Below are 25,000 nucleotides of genomic sequence, written 5' to 3'. Positions count from 1 at the left end.
GCCTAGGTGGGTCTAAGAGCTAGGTGCCTAGGAGATAGATAGCTCGGAGCTAGGTGTCTAGGGGCTAGGTGTCTAGTTGTCTAGGGGCTAGGTGTCTAGGGGCTAGGAACCTAAGAGCTAGGTGTCTAGGGGCTAGGTGTCTAGGGGCTAGGAACCTAAGAGCTAGGTGTCTAGGGGCTAGGTGTCTAGGGGCTAGGAACCTAAGAGCTAGGTGTCTAGGGGCTAGGTGTCTAGGGGCTAGGAACCTAAGAGCTAGGTGTCTAGGGGCTAGGTGTCTAGGGACTAGGTGTCTAGGGACTAGGTGTCTAGGAGCTAGGTGTCTAGGGGGACTAGGTGTCTAGGAGCTAGGTGTCTAGGGGCTAGGTGTCTAGGGACTAGGTGTCTAGGAGCTAAGAGGCTTGGAGCTAGGTCTCTAGGGGATAGGTGTCTAAGTGGCTAGGTGTCTAGGTGCTAGGTGGCTAGGGACTAAGTGTCTAGGAGCTAGGTCTCTATGGACTAGGTGTCTAGGAGCTAGGTGTCTAGGAGCTAGGAGCTAGGTGTCTAGATGTCTAGGAGGTAGGTGTCTAGGTGTCTAGGAGCTAGGTGTCTAGAAGCTAGGAGCTAGGTGTCTAGGAGCTAGGTGTCTAGGATTTAGGTTTCTAGGAGCTAGGTCTCTAGGGGATAGGTGTCTAGGATTCTAGTGGCTAAGTGTCTTGGGCTAGGTGTCTAGGTGTCTAGAGACTAGGTGTCTAGGGACTAGGTGTCTAGGAGCTAGGTGTCTTGGAGCTAGGTGTCTAGGAGATAGGTGTCTAGGAACTAGGTGTTTAGGGACTAGGTGTCTAGGAGCTAGGTGTCTAGGAGCTAGGTGTCTAGGAGCTAGGTGTCTAGGAGCTAGGTGTCTAGATGTCTAGGAGGTAGGTGTCTAGGTGTCTAGGAGCTAGGTGTCTAGAAGCTAGGTGTTTAGAAGCTAGGTGTCTAGGAGCTAGGTGTCTAGGAGCTAGGTGTCTAGATGTCTAGGAGGTAGGTGTCTAGGTGTCGAGGAGCTAGGTGTCTAGAAGCTAGGAGCTAGGTGTCTAGGAGTTAGGTGTCTAGGAGCTAGGTGTCTAGGAGCTAGGTGTCTAGGGACTAGGTGTCTAGGAGCTAGGTGTCTAGGGACTAGGAGCTAGGGACTGACCTGATATCTTGGTGGTGAACTGTGTGATGACTGATGGACCATATCCCTTGATGGTAGAGGCTCGGAGGGTGAATGAGTACGTGGATCCTGGGTACAGCCCTAGGAAGATGTGGCTGGTCTCATTGCTGTGTTTCAGGACCTTCCCACTCTGGTTGGACAGATCCAGCTCTGGGTCAAAGGAACTCACTGTCTTGTAGGAGATCTGGAGACAGACCGACAGACAGACAAGAAAGACAGACCGACAGAGACACAGACAGACGTACAGACAGACAGACCAACAGAGACAAACAGACAGGGGGAATATGATAGTTATTTTGGTCTGTTTCTATACCTCGACAGTGTACTGTATATGCACATGGAGAGATTGCAATCTGCTTGTAGAAGATCTGTGGACAATGAGATTGGCATTGTCACCTTTAAAAAACAAACTATTTACCTTTATCTTACTAGGCAAGTCAGTTAAGAACAAATTCTTATCTACAACGACGGACTTAGGAACAGTGAGTTAACTGACTTGTTCAGGGGCAGACCGACAGATTTTCACCTTGTCAGTTCGGGGATTCGATTTTGTTACCTTTCAGAGTAACCACGAGGCTACTCTGCCGTCCCTACACTCTAACCACTAGGCTACCTACCGTCCCTACACTCTAACCACTAGGCTACCTGCCGTCCCTACACTCTAACCACTAGGCTACCTACCACCTCTACACTCTAACCACTAGGCTACCTACCACCTCTACACTCTAACCACTAGGCTACCTACCACCTCTACACTCTAACCACGAGGCTACTCTGCCGTCCCTACACTCTAACCACGAGGCTACCTACCGTCCCTACACTCTAACCACTAGGCTACCTGCCGTCCCTACACTCTAACCACTAGGCTACCTGCCGCCTCTACACTCTAACCACGAGGCTACTCTGCCGTCCCTACACTCTAACCACGAGGCTACCTACCGTCCCTACACTCTAACCACTAGGCTACCTGCCGTCCCTACACTCTAACCACTAGGCTACCTGCCGCCTCTACACTCTAACCACGAGGCTACTCTGCCATCCCAAACTGTTCTAAAGACAGTGTCAACTACACAAGCTATCTTGTCAAGAGGTTTGAACCTTGTGGACAAGGTGTAAAAATATACATGTCATATCATTTACATTGCAAAGGGTAGCAAGACAGAACCTGCTAAAATAGTTGTTTATTTATCCAGTATCATCACCGTTTACTTCCTGTAGTCTAGTTGTTTATCCAGTATCATCACCGTTTACTTCCTGTAGTCTAGTTGTTTATCCAGTATCATCACCGTTTACTTCCTGTAGTCTAGTTGTTTATCCAGTATCATCACCGTTTACTTCCTGTAGTCTAGTTGTTTATCCAGTATCATCACCGTTTACTTCCTGTAGTCTAGTTGTTTATCCAGTATCATCACCGTTTACTTCCTGTAGTCTAGTTGTTTATCCAGTATCATCACCGTTTACTTCCTGTAGTCTAATTGTTTATCCAGTACCATCACCGTTTACTTCCTGTAGTCTAGTTGTTTATCCAGTATCATCACTGTTTACTTCCTGTAGTCTAGTTGTTTATCCAGTATCATCACCGTTTACTTCCTGTAGTCTAGTTGTTTATCCAGTATCATCACCGTTTACTTCCTGTAGTCTAGTTGTTTATCCAGTATCATCACCAATTACTTCCTGTAGTCTAGTTGTTTATCCAGTATCATCACCGTTTACTTCCTGTAGTCTAGTTGTTTATCCAGTATCATTACCGTTTACTTCCTCTAGTCTAGTTGTTTATCCAGTATCATCACTGTTTACTTCCTGTAGTCTAGTTGTTTATCTAGTATCATCACCGTTTACTTCCTGTAGTCTAGTTGTTTATCCAGTATCATCACCGTTTACTTCCTGTAGTCTAGTTGTTTATCCAGTATCATCACCGTTTACTTCCTGTAGTCTAGTTGTTTATCCAGTATCATCACCGTTTACTTCCTGTAGTCTAGTTGTTTATCCAGTATCATCACCGTTTACTTCCTGTAGTCTAGTTGTTTATCCAGTATCATCACCGTTTACTTCCTGTAGTCTAGTTGTTTATCCAGTATCATCACTGTTTACTTCCTGTAGTCTAGTTGTTTATCCAGTATCATCACCGTTTACTTCCTGTAGTTTAGTTGTTTATCCAGTATCATCACCAATTACTTCCTGTAGTCTAGTTGTTTATCCAGTATCATCACCGTTTATTTCCTGTAGTCTAGTTGTTTATCCAGTATCATCACCGTTTACTTCCTGTAGTCTAGTTGTTTATCCAGTATCATCACTGTTAATGTGGAATAAGTCAAGGGGTGTGAGTACTTTCTGAAGGCTCTGTGTATAATGTATAAAAGCCCACTTTATGACACCACTCCTGCTTCCTCCCCATAGTAGAAAAACATTCATTATAATTCCAATTTCAATTCACAAAGGATCAGTTTGGAGTGCTGCATAATTTGTGTCCATCAAGTTTCTGAAATGCTTGGAGGCTTCTTCTCATTTTGTCTTTGTCTGCGTGTGGAATGATTCTGGCTTGTGTGTGTGTGTGTGTGTGTGTTATTTGGTCTTTGTCTGGTGGAATGAGTCTGCTGTGATGCCAAATCCTATAAAATAGAGAGAAGAGAGAGAGATAGATAGAGTGGAGAAGAGAGAGTTGAGAGAGTGGAGAAGAGAGAGTTGAGAGAGATAGAGAGAGAGAGTGGAGAGTTGAGAGAGAGATAGAGGAGAGAGATAGAGAGAGTGGAGAAGAGAGAGTTGAGAGAGAGAGAGGAGAGAGATAGAGAGAGAGAAGAGAGAGTTGAGAGAGAGAAGAGAGAGTTGAGAGAGAGAGAGGAGAGATAGAGAGAGAGAAGAGAGAAGAGAGAGAGGAGAGAGAGAGAGAGAGAGAGGAGAGAGAGAGGAGAGATATAGAGGAGAGAGAGGATAGAGAGAGAGGAGAGAGATAGAGACAGAGAGAGAGAAGAGAGAGAGAGAGAGAGAAGAGAGAGAGAGAGAGAGAGAGAGAGAGAGAGAGAGAGAGAGAGAGGGAGATTAAAATGACACTGACGTGACGACAGAATGGAAGGAAAACCAGAAAGTGATTAATTGTGCACATGAATGCTTATAATGTTTCCTAGCTGGGAAAATGTAAATTGAGCTTTTGTTAGAGTGCTGGACATTAACTCATGTCTGTGTTGATTGGACAAGTAAATGATACAGAATCAGAAGCTTTATAATTATGTTCTATACAGTATTGCAGTTATTATAGTGATAGCAGTGATTGCTCATGCTTGCTTTGTCAATACTATAGCCTGCTACAGATGTTGGACCTTCATTTGAGCCAGTTTGCTACAGCAGAAAAATATTCCTGCAGCGACAGGAAATTAGCCAAACTATTATGTGGATTATAATTAATAGCCTTTTTTTGGTGGGGTTGATACATTTTTCTTAAGATTTCAAAGTGGAAATACACTACACGTTTTACAACAACCCCCTCCAACACGGTGATCAAATTAGGATCCTACACCTGTACATTTTTACCACAGATATTTCGGGACGGTATTACATAAATAAGGGTAATATGATGAGTTTAACAGTTAATTGACAGGTGGAGGACTGTAGAAAGATAAACTTTCCTCTAGTGTGGATGCTCACAAATGTTTTATAGTTATATAGCCCACAGTTATCATTAAAGTTATATAGCCTATAGTTATTAAATATATATAGCCTATAGTTAGCATTATAGTTATATAGCCTATAGTTATCATTAAATATATATAGCCTATAGTTAGCATTATAGTTATATAGCCTATAGTTAGCATTACAGTTATATATACTATAGTTATCATTACAGCTATATAGCCTATAGTTATCATTACAGCTATATAGCCTATAGTTATTAAATATATATAGCCTATAGTTATTAAATATATATAGCCTATAGTTATTAAATATATATAGCCTATAGTTATTAAATATATATAGCCTATAGTTATTAAATATATATAGCCTATAGTTATCATTAAAGTTATATAGCCTATAGTTATCATTAAATATATATATAGCCTATAGTTATCATTTAAGTCATATAGCCTATAGTTATCATTAAATATATATATAGCCTATAGTTATCATTAAATATATATATAGCCTATAGTTATCATTAAATATATATATAGACTACAGTTATCATTAAAGTTATATAGCCTATAGTTATCATTATATATATATATAGCCCATAGTTATTAAATATATATAGCCTATAGTTAGCATTATAGTTATATAGCCTATAGTTATCATTATATATATATATAGCCCATAGTTATTAAATATATATAGCCTATAGTTAGCATTATAGTTATATAGCCTATAGTTAGCATTATAGCTATATAGCCTATAGTTAGCATTATAGCTATATAGCCTATAGTTATCACTATAGGTATATAGCCTACAGTTATATGTACATAGCCTATAGTTATCATTAAAGTTCTATAACCTATAGTTAGCATCAAAGTTATATAGCCTATAGTTAGCATCAAAGTTATATAGCCTATAGTTAGCATTATAGTTATGTAGACTATAGTTATCATTATAGCTATATAGCCTATAGTTATCATTATAGTTATATAGCCTATAGATAGAATTATAGCTATATAGCCTATAGTTAGCATCAAAGTTATATAGCCTATAGATAGAATTATAGCTATATAGCCTATAGTTAGCATCAAAGTTATATAGCCTATAGTTATCATTATAGCTATATAGCCTATAGTTAGCATCAAAGTTATATAGCCTATAGTTAGCATCAAAGTTATATAGCCTATAGTTAGCATCAAAGTTATATAGCCTATAGTTAGCATTATAGTTATGTAGACTATAGTTAGCATTATAGTTATATAGCCTATAGTTATCATTATAAAGTTGAAGTCAAAAGTTTACATACACCTTAGCCAAATACATTTAAACTCAGTTTTTCACAATTCCTGACATTTAATCCCATTAGGATCACCACTTTATTTTAAGAATGTGAAATGTCAGAATAATAGTAGATAGAATTATTTATTTCAACACATTCCCACTGGGTCAGAAGTTTACATAAACTCAATTAATATTTGGTAGCATTGCCTTTAAATTGTTTAACTTGGGTCAAACGTTTCGGGTAGCCTTCCACAAGCTTCCCACAATAAGTTGGGTGAATTTTGGCCCATTCCTCCTGACAGAGCTGGTGTAACTGAGTCAGGTTTGCAGGCCTCCTTGCTCGCACACGCTTTTTCAGTTCTGCCCACACATTTTCTATAGGTTTGAGGTCAGGGCTTTGTGATGGCCACTCCAATACCTTGAGTTTGTTGTCCTTAAGCCATTTTGCCACAACTTTGGAAGTTTGCTTGGGGTCATTGTACATTTGGAAGACCCATTTGCGACCAAGCCTTAACTTCCTGACTGATGTCTTGAGATGTTGCTTCATTATATCCACATAATTTTCCTGCCTCATGAAGCCATCTATTTTGTGAAGTGCACCAGTCCCTCCTCCAGTAAAGCACCCCCACAACATGATGCTGCCACCCCTGTGCTTCACGGTTGGGATGGTGTTCTTCGGCTTGCAAGCCTCCCCCTTTTTCCTCCAAACATAACGATGGTCATGATGGCCAAACAGTTCTATTTCTGTTTCATCAGACCAGAGGACATTTCTCCAAAAAGTACGATATTTGTCCCCATGTGTAGTTGCAAACCGTAGTCTGGCATTTTTATGGCGGTTTTGGAGCAGTGGCTTCTTCCTTACTGAGCGGCCTTTCAGGTTATGTCGATATAGGACTCATTTTACTGTGGATGTAGATACTTTTGTACCTGTTTCCTCCAGCATCTTCACAAGGTCCTTTGCTGTTGTTCCGGGATTGATTTGCACTTTTCGCACCAAAGTACGTTCATCTCTAGGAGGAGGTCTAGCTAACGTTATTATCTCAACATAACTCGTCTACTAGTAAGTCTAGCTAACGTTATTATCACAACCTCACAATCTAGATAACGTTAGCAAACTTGAATTAAATCAATATAACATTTTCTAATAATTTACTCTGGCAAGTTTTCTACTGGCAGCCTTCAATGGGGAAGCAAAGCAGTAGTGGAATCCTTCAATAGGGAAGCAAAGCAGTAGTGGAATCATTCAATAGGGAAGCAAAGCAGTAGTGGAATCCTTCAATGGGGAAGCAAAGCAGTAGTGGAATCCTTCAATGGGGAAGCAAAGCAGTAGTGGAATCCTTCAATAGGGAAGCAAAGCAGTAGTGGAATCCTTCAATAGGGAAGCAAAGCAGTAGTGGAATCCTTCAATAGGGAAGCAAAGCAGTAGTGGAATCCTTCAATGGGGAAGCAAAGCAGTAGTGGAATCCTTCAATAGGGAAGCAAAGCAGTAGTGGAATCCTTCAATAGGGAAGCAAAGCAGTAGTGGAATCCTTCAATAGGGAAGCAAAGCAGTAGTGGAATCCTTCAATGGGGAAGCAAAGCAGCAGTGGAATCCTTCAATAGGGAAGCAAAGCAGTAGTGGAATCCTTCAATAGGGAAGCAAAGCAGTAGTGGAATCCTTCAATAGGGAAGCAAAGCAGTAGTGGTATCCTTCAATGGGGAAGCAAAGCAGTAGTGGAATCCTTCTATAGGGAAGCAAAGCAGTAGTGGAATCCTTCAATGGGGAAGCAAAGCAGTAGTGGAATCCTTCAATGGGGAAGCAAAGCAGTAGTGGAATCCTTCAATGGGGAAGCAAAGCAGTAGTGGAATCCTTCGCTTCTGTTTTTGGCTGTTCCCATAGCAACGTTCGAAAAAGAGGTGGATAGTATGGACATGATATATAGACATAGTTAACCTATAGTATAGACATGATAGATATACATAGTTAACCTATAATCTATAATATGGACATGATATATAGACATAGTTAACCTGTAGTATGGACATGATATATAGACATAGTTAACCTGTAGTATGGACATGATATATAGACATAGTTAACCTGTAGTATAGACATGATATATAGACATAGTTAACCTATAATCTATAGTATGGACATGATATATAGACATAGTTAACCTGTAGTATGGACATGATATATAGACATAGTTAACCTATAATCTATAGTATGGACATGATATATAGACATAGTTAATGTAGAATCTATAGTATAGACATGATATATAGACATAGTTAACCTATAGTATGGACATGATATATAGACATAGTTAACCTATAATCTATAATATGGACATGATATATAGACATAGTTAACCTGTAGTATGGACATGATATATAGACATAGTTAATCTATAGTATGGACATGATATATAGACATAGTTAATCTATAGTATGGACATGATATATAGACATAGTTCATCTATAATCTATAGTATGGACATGATATATAGACATAGTTAACCTGTAGTATGGACATGATATATAGACATAGTTAATCTATAGTATGGACATGATATATAGACATAGTTAACCTGTAGTATGGATATGATATATAGACATAGTTAACCTGTAGTATGGACATGATATATAGACATAGTTAACCTGTAGTATGGACATGATATATAGAGAGTTAACCTGTAGTATAGACATGATATATAGACATAGTTAATCTATAATCTATAGTATGGACATGATATATAGACATAGTTAACCTGTAGTATGGACATGATATATAGACATAGTTAACCTGTAGTATGGACATGATATATAGAGAGTTAACCTGTAGTATAGACATGATATATAGACATAGTTAATCTGTAGTATAGACATGATATATAGACATAGTTAAACTATAGTATAGACATGATATATAGACATAGTTAATCTATAATCTATAGTATGGACATGATATATAGAGAGTTAACCTGTAGTATAGACATGATATATAGACATAGTTAATCTGTAGTATAGACATGATATATAGACATAGTTAAACTATAGTATAGACATGATATATAGACATAGTTAATCTATAATCTATAGTATGGACATGATATATAGACATAGTTAACCTGTAGTATGGATATGATATATAGACATAGTTAACCTGTAGTATGGACATGATATATAGACATAGTTAAACTATAGTATAGACATGATATATAGACATAGTTAAACTATAGTATAGACATGATATATAGACATAGTTAACCTATAATCTATAATATGGACATGATATATAGACATAGTTAACCTGTGGTATGGACATGATATATAGACATAGTTAACCTATAGTATAGACATGATATATAGACATAGTTAACCTATAATATGGACATGATATATAGACAGAGTTAACATGTAGTATAGACATGATATATAGACATAGTTAATCTATAGTATGGACATGATATATAGACATAGTTAACCTTTAGAATGGACATGATATATAGACATAGTTAATCTATAATCTATAGTATGGACATGATATATAGACATAGTTAACCTGTAGTATGGACATGATATATAGACAGAGTTAACCTGTAGTATGGACATGATATATAGACATAGTTCATCTATAGTATGGACATGATATATAGACATAGTTAACCTTTAGAATGGACATGATATATAGACATAGTTCATCTATAATCTATAGTATGGACATGATATATAGACATAGTTAACCTGTAGTATGGACATGATATATAGACAGAGTTAACCTGTAGTATGGACATGATATATAGACATAGTTAACCTATAATCTATAATATGGACATGATATATAGACATAGTTAATCTATAACCTATAATATGGACATGATATATAGACATAGTTAACCTATAGTATGGACATGATATATAGACATAGTTAATCTATAATCTATAGTATGGACATGATATATAGACATAGTTAACCTGTAGTATGGACATGATATATAGACATAGTTAACCTGTAGTATAGACATGATATATAGACATAGTTAACCTATAATCTATAATATGGACATGATATATAGACATAGTTAACCTGTAGTATAGACATGATATATAGACATAGTTAACCTATAATCTATAATATGGACATGATATATAGACATAGTTAACCTGTAGTATGGACATGATATATAGACATAGTTAACCTGTAGTATGGACATGATATATAGACATAGTTAACCTGTAGTATGGACATGATATATAGACATAGTTAACCTATAGTATGGACATGATATATAGACATAGTTAACCTGTAGTATGGACATGATATATAGACATAGTTAACCTATAATCTATAGTATGGACATGATATATAGACATAGTTAATCTATAGTATGGACATGATATATAGAGAGTTAACCTGTAGTATGGACATGATATATAGAGTTAATCTATAATCTATAATATGGACATGATATATAGACATAGTTAATCTATAGTATGGACATGATATATAGACATAGTTAACCTATAATCTATAGTATGGACATGATATATAGACATAGTTAACCTGTAGTATGGACATGATATATAGACATAGTTAACCTATAATCTATAGTATGGATATGATATATAGACATAGTTAACCTGTAGTATGGACATGATATATAGACATAGTTAAACTATAGTATAGACATGATATATAGACATAGTTAATCTATAATCTATAATATGGACATGATATATAGAGAGTTAACCTGTAGTATGGACATGATATATAGACATAGTTAATCTATAATCTATAGTATGGACATGATATATAGACATAGTTAATCTATAATCTATAGTATGGACATGATATATAGAGAGTTAACCTGTAGTATGGACATGATATATAGACATAGTTAATCTATAGTATGGACATGATATATAGACATAGTTAACCTATAGTATGGACATGATATATAGACATAGTTAACCTGTAGTATGGACATGATATATAGACATAGTTAACCTGTAGTATGGACATGATATATAGACATAGTTAACCTGTAGTATGGACATGATATATAGACATAGTTAATCTATAATCTATAGTATGGACATGATATATAGAGAGTTAACCTGTAGTATGGACATGATATATAGACATAGTTAATCTATAGTATGGACATGATATATAGACATAGTTAACCTATAGTATGGACATGATATATAGACATAGTTAACCTGTAGTATGGACATGATATATAGACATAGTTAACCTGTAGTATGGACATGATATATAGACATAGTTAACCTGTAGTATGGACATGATATATAGACATAGTTAACCTGTAGTATGGACATGATATATAGACATAGTTAACCTATAGTATGTACATGATATATAGACATAGTTAATCTATAATCTATAATATGGACATGATATATAGACATAGTTAATCTATAGTATGGACATGATATATAGACATAGTTAACCTGTAGTATGGACATGATATATAGACATAGTTAACCTGTAGTATGGACATGATATATAGACATAGTTAACCTATAATCTATAATATGGACATGATATATAGACATAGTTAACCTGTAGTATGGACATGATATATAGACATAGTTAATCTATAATCTATAATATGGACATGATATATAGACATAGTTAACCTATAGTATGGACATGATATATAGACATAGTTAATCTATAGTATGGACATGATATATAGACATAGTTAACCTGTAGTATAGACATGATATATAGACATAGTTAACCTGTAGTATGGACAAGATATATAGACATAGTTAACCTATAGTATAGACATGATATATAGACATAGTTAACCTGTAGTATGGACATGATATATAGACATAGTTAACCTATAATCTATAATATGGACATGATATATAGACATAGTTAACCTGTAGTATGGACATGATATATAGACATAGTTAACCTATAATCTATAGTATGGATATGATATATAGACATAGTTAACCTGTAGTATGGACATGATATATAGACATAGTTAAACTATAGTATGGACATGATATATAGACATAGTTAATCTATAATCTATAATATGGACATGATATATAGAGAGTTAACCTGTAGTATGGACATGATATATAGACATAGTTAATCTATAATCTATAGTATGGACATGATATATAGACATAGTTAATCTATAATCTATAGTATGGACATGATATATAGACATAGTTAACCTGTAGTATGGACATGATATATAGACATAGTTAATCTATAGTATGGACATGATATATAGACATAGTTAACCTATAGTATGGACATGATATATAGACATAGTTAACCTGTAGTATGGACATGATATATAGACATAGTTAACCTGTAGTATGGACATGATATATAGACATAGTTAACCTGTAGTATGGACATGATATATAGACATAGTTAATCTATAATCTATAGTATGGACATGATATATAGACATAGTTAACCTGTAGTATGGACATGATATATAGACATAGTTAATCTATAGTATGGACATGATATATAGACATAGTTAACCTATAGTATGGACATGATATATAGACATAGTTAACCTGTAGTATGGACATGATATATAGACATAGTTAACCTGTAGTATGGACATGATATATAGACATAGTTAACCTATAGTATGGACATGATATATAGACATAGTTAACCTATAGTATAGACATGATATATAGACATAGTTAATCTATAATATGGACATGATATATAGACATAGTTAATCTATAATCTAGTTAATATGGACATGATATATAGACATAGTTAATCTATAGTATGGACATGATATATAGACATAGTTAACCTGTAGTATGGACATGATATATAGACATAGTTAACCTGTAGTATGGACATGATATATAGACATAGTTAACCTATAATCTATAATATGGACATGATATATAGACATAGTTAACCTGTAGTATGGACATGATATATAGACATAGTTAATCTATAATCTATAATATGGACATGATATATAGACATAGTTAACCTGTAGTATGGACATGATATATAGACATAGTTAATCTATAGTATGGACATGATATATAGACATAGTTAACCTGTAGTATAGACATGATATATAGACATAGTTAACCTGTAGTATGGACATGATATATAGACATAGTTAACCTATAGTATAGACATGATATATAGACATAGTTAACCTGTAGTATGGACATGATATATAGACATAGTTAACCTATAATCTATAATATGGACATGATATATAGACATAGTTAACCTGTAGTATGGACATGATATATAGACATAGTTAATCTATAATCTATAATATGGACATGATATATAGAGAGTTAACCTATAATATGGACATGACATATAGACAGAGAAAAATCTTCTTCGGGATCGTTGTCCCTTCCACGGAACGGTTCAGCTAACGTAGGCTAATGCGATTAGCATGAGGTTGAGCTAACGTAGGCTAATGCGATTAGCATGAGGTTGAGCTAACGTAGGCTAATGCGATTAGCATGAGCTTGTAAGTAACAAGAACATTTCCCAGGACATAGACATATCTGATATTGGCAGAAAGCTTAAGTTCTTGTTAATCTAACTGCACTATCCAATTTACAGTAGCTACTACAGTGAAAGAATACCATGCTATTGTTGGAGGAGAGTGCACAGTTATGAACATGACAAGTTATTTATAAACAAATTAGGCACATTCGGGCAGTGATCATGGTGACACACTCTTCTCCAAGCAATGTGTCTAATAAACCGAATTGATGAGAATCTTCACAGTACCACAAGACATGAGGGAAAACAAGAAACATGTTTTTTTTTTTCAAGGATGCAATATTTGCCGTCATCTAAAATGAATGAAATCAATCAATCTGTCTTTTCACCTCGTACTGAGTGATGATTCCGTAGGTCTGGGCTGGTTCTCTCCATTTCAGGATCATCTTCTCTTCATAAGCACTGCCCTGGATGGACTCCAGAGGAACCGCTCCGGGTACTGAGGGGGACAGGACCAGAACAAACACATGAGAAACACCTCCCTCCTTAGAGGCCCTGGAACGACGTTCCCCTGGAACGACTAGAGCAGGGATGGGCAACTTTGATGGAGGGGGTTGGGGACACCAAAAAAATCAGTGAGCAGTGGCTTGTGGGTCTGCAAACCCACATCCAATTTTATAACTCATTTTATATCAATTCTACTCATTTTGCCATTGGGTTGAGGTAAATTGTTTGCAGTAATTCGACCATGCTTACTAAAAGTTTACATAGCTGGCAACTCGACTAATTTACCAATCGCGAAGAATTTCGTTGACATGGGCTAATCGAGTGACTGCTGTTGCACAGCCACATTTTGACATCACACCGTGTGCTTCTTCTAATTCCGACTCTCAACAGGCCTGCCAGTTGCCCGGATAAGGCTGCGTTTTTCAGAAGCAGTCCGAATTCCGATTCACTAAATTCTTTCCACTAATTGCGATGTAATTTAAAGCATTACGGTGACTGTACCAGACGCATAGGTATTTCGTAGAAAGAACGTTCTCCAAATGCGTCGTTACACCATCTCACGTGATACAGACGTCATTTCGATGTCTACTTCTGAGTTGTCAACTAACGTGAAATCAACGAAACATTTCACCATGTTATTGGATTTAAGGTTTAAAAAATTGGATGAAAAAAAAAAACTAAATTCCCTTCCCTGAGACTTTAGTTAGGTCTTTTGATAATACGTCAGTGTATTCCTGGGACTTTGAGACGTCTAATCAGTCTTTAGAGAGTTCTAGTCAGTCTTTAGACAGGTCTAGTCAGTCTTTAGAGAGTTCTAGTCAGTCTTTAGACAGGTCTAGTCAGTCTTTAGAGACAGAGTTCTAGTCAGTCTTTAGACAGGTCTAGTCAGTCTTTCGACAGGTCTAGTCAGTCTTTAGACAGGTCTAGTCAGTCTTTAGACAGGTCTAGTCAGATCTAGTTGGTCTTTAGACAGGTCTAGTCAGTCTTTAGAAAGGTCTAGTCAGATCTAGTCAGTCTTTAGACAGGTCTAGTCAGTCTTTAGACAGGTCTAGTCAGTCTTTAGACAAACATGTAATGGACCATTGGAGTAATGCATAGACATCCAGTCACTGTGTTAACGCGAATTAGCATTGGCTCGCGAAACTACCTAACTTGTGTCTCTGTGTTCATATTGGACACAGAGACGTAAAAATGGTATCCACAAGTTGATCTGCCTCTGGGGAAGTAGATAAAGGAGTTGATCTGACGACTCTGGGGAAGTAGATAAATGAGTTGATCTGACGACTCTGGGGAAGTAGATAAAGGAGTTGATTTGCCTCTGGGGAAGTAGATAAAGGAGTTGATCTGACTCTGGGGAAGTAGATAAAGGAGTTGATCTGACTCTGGGGAAGTAGATAAAGGAGTTGATCTGACTCTGGGGAAGTAGATAAATGAGTTGATCTGACTCTGGGGAAGTAGATAAAGGAGTTGATCTGCCTCTGGGGAAGTAGATAAAGGAGTTGATCTGACTCTGGGGAAGTAGATAAAGGAGTTGATCTGACGACTCTGGGGAAGTAGATAAAGGAGTTGACTCTGGGGAAGTAGATAAAGGAGTTGATCTGACTCTGGGGAAGTAGATAAAAGGAGTTGATCTGACTCTGGGGAAGTAGATAAAGGAGTTGATCTGACTCTGGGGAAGTAGATAAAGGAGTTGATCTGACTCTGGGGAAGTAGATAAAGGAGTTGATCTGACTCTGGGGAAGTAGATAAAGGAGTTGATCTGACTCTGGGGAAGTAGATAAAGGAGTTGATCTGACTCTGGGGAAGTAGATAAAGGAGTTGATCTGACTCTGGGGAAGTAGATAAAGGAGTTGATCTGCCTCTGGGGAAGTAGATAAAGGGCCTCATTGTCAACATCCTGATGTATCCCCTTTAAGACTCATTTATATTTTTGTACATGATATTCGGCCTGCAGCTAAACCTCAATATAACACTTGATTGCACTGTCCCTGTTTCGTCTGTAGCTCCGTGTCTGGTCTCTCTCTGACCCCCACTCTGGGTTCTTTAACACATTTTATACACCTTCATAACCCTGTCATAAGCACGTTATAACCATTCTGAGGTATTTAAACACCTTCATAACCCTGTCATAAGCATGTTATAACCATTCTAAGGTGTTATAACACTCACCATCTTCATCCGTCTGCAGCTCCATCTCTGGGCTCTCTTTGACCCCCTCTGGGTTCTTGAGGACCAGTCTAACTGAGAGGTTGGTGTAGGGGGTCAGGTTGTGGATGGTGTGCTGGGGGTCGCGACCCAGGGTGTCGTAACACACCTCCTCCCGGGTCTCGTCCTTCCCCGCCACTTGGGACCGGTACTGCACGGTCAGGTTGTAGCTATGGCAACGCGTGACGTTGTAGCCGAAAGGCTCCCAGCGAACAGTGACTTGTTTTGATTGGACGTCAACGACTTCTAGATTACTGGGACCGTGGATTGGCTCTGTGGGGGAGATGAAATATATATATATATATATAAAATATAAATATATAAATATAAACCATAGATAAGAATGTGGATCTCATTAGGAATGTGTGTGTGTGTGTGTGTGTGTGTGTGTGTGTGTGTGTGTGTGTGTGTGTGTGTGTGTGTGAGAGAGTGTGTGTGTGTGTGTGTGAGTGTGTGTGTGTGTGTGTGTGTGTGTGAGAGTGTGTGTGTGTGTGTGTGTGTGTGTGTGTGTGTGTGTGTGTGATTATCCCAAGCAAATTGTTTATATTACATGGGATCTGTGGTGGAAGAAAAAACATGTTAGTTTGAACGTAACCTTTGTTCTAACAAGCAAAGCCTATATCATCCCTCCAGACCTACCGGTGACAGTCTCCCTGTATGGGATATATCATCCCTTTCCTATTTCTGGGTATTTCTCTATCTTTGCTCTCTTTCCCCCATCTCTCTTTCTTTCTCTCTTTTGTTCTCGCTCTCTTTCCCCTCCCTCTCATCTCTACCCTCCTTTCTCTCATCTCCCTCCTCTTCTCCTCCTACTGTCCCTCCCCCTCCCCCCTCTCCCCTCTCCCCTACAGGAAGGGAGCAGACTAGCAGCCAGAGCTCAAGGTAATGGGATCCATTTCCCTTCCATGTTAAAGTTTCAGTCCATTTCTACAACATTATACCACCTATTAGCTGGTGCCAGGGCTCAATTGATCCTCCTCCAGGAGACACCAACAGTTCCTAGGGAGAAGACTGGAGGAGAGGAGACTAGGGAGAGGACTGGAGGAGACTAGGGAGAGGAGACTAGGGAGAGGACTGGAGGAGAGGAGACTAGGGAGAGGACTGGAGGAGAGGAGACTAGGGAGAGGACTGGAGGAGACTAGGGAGAGGGCTGGAGGAGACTAGGGAGAGGAGACTAGGGAGAGGACTGGAGGAGAGGAGACTAGGGAGAGGACTTGAGGAGAGGAGACTAGGGAGAGGACTGGAGGAGACTAGGGAGAGGACTGGAGGAGACTAGGGAGAGGAGACTAGGGAGAGGACTGGAGGAGAGGAGACTAGGGAGAGGACTGGAGGAGACTAGGGAGAGGACTGGAGGAGACAAGGGAGAGGAGACTAGGGAGAGGACTGGAGGAGAGGAGACTAGGGAGAGGACTTGAGGAGAGGAGACTAGGGAGAGGACTGGAGGAGACTAGGGAGAGGACAGGAGGAGACTAGGGAGAGGACTGGAGGAGAGGAGACTAGGGAGAGGACTGGAGGAGAGGAGACTAGGGAGAGGACTGGAGGCGAGGAGACTATGGAGAGGACCGGAGGAGAGGAGACTAGGGAGAGGTCTGGAGGAGAGGAAACTAGGGAGAGGAGACTAGGGAGAGGACTGGAGGAGAGGAGACTAGGGAGAGTAGACTAGGGAGGGGAGACTAGGGAGAGGACTGGAGGAGAGGAGACTAGGGAGAGGAGACTAGGGAGAGGACTGGAGGAGAGGAGACTAGGGAGAGTACTGGAGGAGAGGAGACTAGGGAGAGGACTGGAGGAGAGGAGACTAGGGAGAGTAGACTAGGGAGGGGAGACTAGGGAGAGGACTGGGGGAGAGGACTGGAGGAGAGGAGACTAGGGAGAGGACTGGAGGAGAGGAGACTAGGGAGAGGACTGGAGGAGAGGAGAATATGGAGATGACCGGAGGAGAGGAGACTAGGGAGAGGACTGGAGGAGAGGAGACTAGGGAGTGGACTGGAGGAGAGGAGACTAGGGAGAGGAGACTAGGGAGAGGACTGGAGGAGAGGAGACTAGGGAGAGTACTGGAGGAGAGGAGACTAGGGAGAGGAGACTAGGGAGAGGAGACTAGGGAGAGGACTGGAGGAGAGGAGACTAGGGAGAAGACTGGAGGAGAGGAGACTAGGGAGAGGACTGGAGGAGAGGAGACTAGGGAGAAGACTGGAGGAGAGGAGACTAGGGAGAGGACTGGAGGAGAGGAGACTAGGGAGAGGACTGGAGGAGAGGAGACTATGGAGATGACCGGAGGAGAGGAGACTAGGGAGAGGACCGGAGGAGAGGAGACTAGGGAGAGGACTGGAGGAGAGGAGACTAGGGAGAGGACTGGAGGAGAGGAGACTAGGGAGAGGAGACTAGGGAGAGGACTGGAGGAGAGGAGACTAGGGAGAGTACTGGAGGAGATGAGACAAGGGAGAGGAGACTAGGGAGAGGAGACTAGGGAGAGGCCTGGAGGAGAGGAGACTAGGAGAGTACTGGAGGAGAGGAGACTAGGGAGAGGAGACTAGGGAGAGGGGACTAGGGAGAGGAGACTAGGGAGAGGGGACTAGGGAGAGGACTCGAGGAGAGGAGACAAGGGAGAGGACTGGAGGAGAGGAGACTAGGGAGAGGAGACTAGGGTGAGGACTGGAGGAGACGAGACAAGGGAGAGGACTGGAGGAGAGGAGACAAGGGAAAGGACTGGAGGAGAGGAGACAAGGGAGAGGACTGGAGAAGAGGCGACAAGGGAGAGGACTGAAGGAGAGGAGACTAGGGAGAGGAGACTAGGAGAGGACTGGAGGAGAGGAGACAAGGGAGAGGACTGAAGGAGAGGAGACTAGGGAGAGGACTGGAGGAGAGGAGACAAGGGAGAGGACTGGAGGAGAGGAGACAAGGGAGAGGACTGGAGGAGAGGAGACTAGGGAGAGGACTAGGGAGAGACTGGAGGAAGGAGAGGAGACTAGGGAGAGGAGACTAGGGAGAGGACTGGAGGAGAGGAGACAAGGGAGAGGACTGGAGGAGAGGAGACATGGGAGAGGACTGGAGGAGAGGAGACAAGGGAGAGGATTGGAGGAGAGGAGACTAGGGAGAGGACTGAAGGAGAGGAGACTAGGGAGAGGAGACTAGGGGGAGGACTGGAGGAGAGGAGACAAGGGAGAGGACTGGAGGAGAGGAGACAAGGGAGAGGACTGGAGGAGAGGAGACAAGGGAAAGGACTGGAGGAGAGGAGACTAGGGAGAGGACTGAAGGAGAGGAGACTAGGGAGAGGACTGGAGGAGAGGAGACTAGGGAGAGGACTGGAGGAGAGGAGACTAGGGAGAGGACTGAAGGAGAGGAGACTAGGGAGAGGAGACTAGGGAGAGGACTGGAGGAGAGGAGACAAGGGAGAGGACTGGAGGAGAGGAGACAAGGGAGAGGACTGGAGGAGAGGAGACAAGGGAGAGGATTGGAGGAGAGGAGACTAGGGAGAGGACTGAAGGAGAGGAGACTAGGGAGAGGAGACTAGGGGGAGGACTGGAGGAGAGGAGACAAGGGAGAGGACTGGAGGAGAGAAGACTAGGGAGAGGACTGAAGGAGAGGAGACTAGGGAGAGGAGACTAGGAGAGGGCTGGAGGAGAGGAGACAAGGGAGAGGACTGAAGGAGAGGAGACTAGGGAGAGGACTGGAGGAGAGGAGACAAAGGAGAGGACTGGAGGAGAGGAGACTAGGGAGAGGACTGAAGGAGAGGAGACTAGGGAGAGGAGACTAGGGAGAGGACTGGAGGAGAGGACTGAAGGAGAGGAGACTAGGGAGAGGACTGGAGGAGAGGAGACTAGGGAGAGGACTGAAGGAGAGGAGACTAGGGAGAGGACTGGAGGAGAGGAGACAAGGGAGAGGACTGGAGGAGAGGAGACGAGGGAGAGGACTGGAGGAGAGGAGACAAGGGAGAGGACCGGAGGAGAGGAGACAAGGGAGAGGACTGGAGGAGAGAAGACTAGGGAGAGGACTGGAGGAGAGGAGACTAGGGAGAGGACTGGAGGAGAGGAGACTAGGGAGAGGACCGGAGGAGAGGAGACTAGGGAGAGGACTGGAGGAGAGGAGACTAGTGAGAGGACTGGAGGAGAGGAGACTAGGGAGACGACTGGACTCTCTTATTCTGTTTCTAATCGGGACGCCACAAAAATGAAAACCAAGTATCAATGGAGCCACAAGAGCATACAAAATATGTGACTATTGCTATAAAATGTACAGTTCAACTCAACAGTGTTTGATTTCAATTCAATTAGATTTGGCAATGAAAATCCCCCAGTTGAAATAATTTTTAATCCTCATAAACCATCCAATAATCAAGCTATTACAATTAATCAGTGTGATGACTACAAGTGTTGGCAATGTACACAATAATCAATGGTTCTCGGGAAATTAGGTCACGGCACAGAGCGAGAGAGAGAGAGAGAGAGAGAGAGAGAGAGAGAGAGGTAAAGATACAAAGAGGCAAGACAGGCTGCTGTTAAATGAAAGATGGAGCAACACTTTGAGAGAAGAGAAGAGGTGTGATCTCTCCATCTCTCCTGTGCTTTAATAGAGAAGATGAAAGGAGCGGTGAAGGTAGAGACATATAAAGGGAACAGAGGAGACAAAGATAAGCAGAACCCGTCAGCTGATTGAAGACAGGGGAGGGAGTGTGTGTGTGTGTGTGTGTGTGTGTGTGTGTGTGTGTGTGTGGCTATGAAGTAAGGACTCAGACTCCCAACTAATACATGGAAAGCACAGGAAAGTATAACGTCAAAGGGCGAATGAGAATACTGAGTGGTTCCTGGAAGGAGGAAGCATCCCAGCGTTCTAATCAACATCATAAAGGTTACAGGTTTTCTTCAACTCTGTAATATCTTGTTTTCAGTATCTTCTTGGTAAACGTACCTGACTTCTGAAAGCATACAAATATATTGTTCTGTACTATACACTGTCAATTACTTTGCAAACACAAATCTACGGGTATGTCAAATAAAATAAAATTAAATTAAATTGTATTTGTCACATGTGAAGAATACAACAGGTGTAGTAGACCTCACAGTGAAATGCTGAATACAACAGGTGTAGTAGACCTTACAGTGAAATGCTGAATACAACAGGTGTAGGTAGACCTTACAGTGAAATGCTGAATACAACAGGTGTAGTAGACCTCACAGTGAAATGCTGAATACAACAGGTGTAGGTAGACCTTACAGTGAAATGCTGAATACAACAGGTGTAGTAGACCTTACAGTGAAATGCTGAATACAACAGGTGTAGTAGACCTTACAGTGAAATACTGAATACAACAGGTGTAGTAGACCTCACAGTGAAATGCTGAATACAACAGGTGTAGGTAGACCTCACAGTGAAATGCTGAATACAACAGGTGTAGGTAGACCTCACAGTGAAATACTGAATACAACAGGTGTAGTAGACTTCACAGTGAAATGCTGAATACAACAGGTGTAGTAGACCTCACAGTGAAATGCTGAATACAACAGGTGTAGTAGACCTCACAGTGAAATGCTGAATACAACAGGTGTAGTAGCCCTTACAGTGAAATGCTGAATACAACAGGTGTAGTAGACCTTACCGTGAAATGCTGACTTAGAAGCCCTTAGCCCTCAGTCTCTTGAGAGGGAAAGGGCATTGTCGTGCCCTCTTCATGACTGTCTTGGTGTGTTTGGACCATGATAGTTTGTTGGTGATGTGGACAACAAGGAACTTGAAGTTCACGACCCACTCCACTACAGCCCGGTAACCCCGGTTCTCTTAAAGAGGAGAGTAAAGGAAAGCTTTGACTATGTACAGACTCAGTGAACATAGCCTTGCTATTGAGAAAGGCCGAAACAGGCAGACATGGCTCTCAAGAGAAGACAGGCTGTCTTAACCTCCTGCTCAATGTATGACTATATTAGAGACACATATTTCCCTCAGATTACACAGATCCACAAAGAAGTCGAAAACAAACCCGATTTTGATAAACTCCCATATCTACTGGGTGAAATACCACAGTGTGCCATCACAGCAGCGAGATTTGTGACCTGTTGCCACGAGAAAAGGGCAACCAGTGAAGAACAAACACCATTGTAAATACAACCCATATTTATGTTGATTTATTTTCCCTTGTGTACTTTAACCATTTGCACATCGTTACAACACTATATATATATATGTATATAGACATACTATGACATTTGTAATGTCTTTACTGTTTTGAAGATTCTGTGTGTGTAATGTTTACTGTTAATTTTTATTGTTTATTTACCCTTTTGTATATTATCTACCTCACTTGCTTTGGCAATGTTAACACATGTTTCCCATGCCAATAAATCCCCTTGAATTGAATAGTAACATTCGCTTCCACTCTGTCCAGAGTGGGGGATCAGAAGCATGTCTGACAACTATTAGGCCAGTGTGTTTACGCCCAGAGGGATATTGTGGAACAGGCCGACAATGCTCATTTTCCTGCCTTTGGTACAGATAGACAGCAGCCATGCCGTAAAGTCCCTCCTCGACGACTTGGAGAGGAAGTCGCTACTCCCCCTGGTAGGTGGTTTCCCCAGCGACGGTAAAATCCGCACTTGAGTTTAGTCTGCCTGGCACATCTGTTGCTCTGAGAGACAACATATGTTCGCTGCTCGCTCTGTAACAAGATCGTTCTCGCAGCAGTGCCGGTGGAGAGACGGGTTTAAGTGAGGTCGCCCAACGCTGGAAGTCTTTCATGAGGAGGACTACCACAACTATGGAGTACCTATGGACTAACACAACTATGGACTACCACAACTATGGAGTACCTATGGACTAACACAACTATGGAGTACCTATGGACTAACACAACTATGGACTAACACAACTATGGACTAACACAACTATGGACTAACACAACTATGGACTAACACAACTATGGACTAACACAACTATGGACTAACACAACTATGGCCTACCACAACTATGGAGTACCACAACTATGGAGTACCACAACTATGGAGTACCACAACTATGGACTACCACAACTATGGACTAACACAACTATGGCCTACCACAACTATGGAGTACCACAACTATGGACTAACACAACTATGGACTACCACAACTATGGAGTACCACAACTATGGACTAACACAACTATGGAGTACCACAACTATGGACTAACACAATTATGGCCTACCACAACTATGGAGTACCACAACTATGGACAAACACAACTATGGCCTACCACAACTATGTAGTACCACAACTATGGACTACCACAACTATGGAGTACCACAACTATGGAGTACCACAACTACGGACTACCACAACTATGGACTACCACAACTATGGACTACCACAACTATGGACTAACACAACTATGGACTACCACAACTATGGAGTACCACAACTATGGACTAACACAACTATGGACTAACACAACTATGGACTAACACAACTATGGCCTACCACAACTATGGAGTACCACAACTATGGAGTACCACAATTATGGACTAACACAACTATGGAGTACCACAACTATGGACTAACACAACTATGACCTACCACAACTATGGAGTACCACAACTATGGACAAACACAACTATGGCCTACCACAACTATGGAGGACCACAACTATGGACTAACACAACTATGGACTACCACAACTATGGAGTACCACAACTATGGACTACCACAACTATGGAGTACCACAACTATGGAGTACCACAACTACGGACTACCACAACTATGGACTACCACAACTATGGAGTACCACAACTATGGACTAACACAACTATGGACTACCACAACTATGGAGTACCACAACTACGGACTACCACAACTATGGACTACCACAACTATGGAGTACCACAACTATGGAGTACCACAACTATGGACTAACACAACTATGGAGTACCACAACTATGGAGTACCACAACTATGGACTAACACAACTATGGACTAACACAACTATGGAGTACCACAACTATGGACTACCACAACTATGGACTACCACAACTATGGAGTACCACAACTATGGACTACCACAACTATGGGCTAACACAACTATGGACTAACACAACTATGGAGTACCACAACTATGGACTACCACAACTATGGACTACCACAACTATGGAGTACCTATGGAGTACCACAACTATGGACTACCACAACTATGGACTAACACAACTATGGAGTACCACAACTATGGACTACCACAACTATGGACTACCACAACTATGGACTAGCACAACTATGGACTACCACAACTATGGAGTACCACAACTATGGACTACCACAACTATGGACTAACACAACTATGGACTACCACAACTATGGACTACCACAACTATGGAGTACCTATGGACTACCACAACTATGGACTAACACAACTATGGACTACCACAACCATGGACTAACACAACTATGGACTAACACAACTATGGACTACCACAACTATGGACTAACACAACTGTGGACTAACACAACTATGGACTACCACAACTATGGAGTACCACAACTATGGAGTACCACAACTATGTACTACCACAACTATGGACTAACACAACTATGGACTAACACAACTATGGAGTACCACAACTATGGACTACCACAACTATGGACTACCACAACTATGGAGTACCACAACTATGGACTAACACAACTATGGACTAACACAACTATGGAGTACCACAACAATGGAGTACCACAACTATGGACTACCACAACTATGGACTACCACAACTATGGACTAACAC

At 40.8% G+C, this 25,000-nt stretch overlaps 1 protein-coding gene across 1 annotated transcript in view; it reads right to left on the bottom strand.

The window, feature by feature from the left end:
* Positions 1 to 25,000, bottom strand: part of LOC115127078 (receptor-type tyrosine-protein phosphatase mu-like) — a 531,907-nt gene that overhangs the window by 282,631 nt on the left and 224,276 nt on the right. Inside the window, exons 9-11 of the mRNA XM_065006102.1 lie at positions 16,236 to 16,544; positions 13,949 to 14,058; positions 1,154 to 1,355 (exon numbers count right to left, since the gene is read on the bottom strand). Coding sequence (XP_064862174.1) covers positions 1,154 to 1,355; positions 13,949 to 14,058; positions 16,236 to 16,544 — 621 coding nt within the window. The remainder of the gene's footprint in view (positions 1 to 1,153; positions 1,356 to 13,948; positions 14,059 to 16,235; positions 16,545 to 25,000) is intronic.

The sequence above is a fragment of the Oncorhynchus nerka genome, linkage group LG20 (genome assembly GCF_034236695.1).
Source record: "Oncorhynchus nerka isolate Pitt River linkage group LG20, Oner_Uvic_2.0, whole genome shotgun sequence".
NCBI classification, from domain to species: Eukaryota; Metazoa; Chordata; class Actinopteri; order Salmoniformes; family Salmonidae; genus Oncorhynchus; species Oncorhynchus nerka.
The sequence above is the reverse complement of the archived record's forward strand: the minus strand, read 5'-3'. Positions and strand labels throughout refer to the sequence as shown.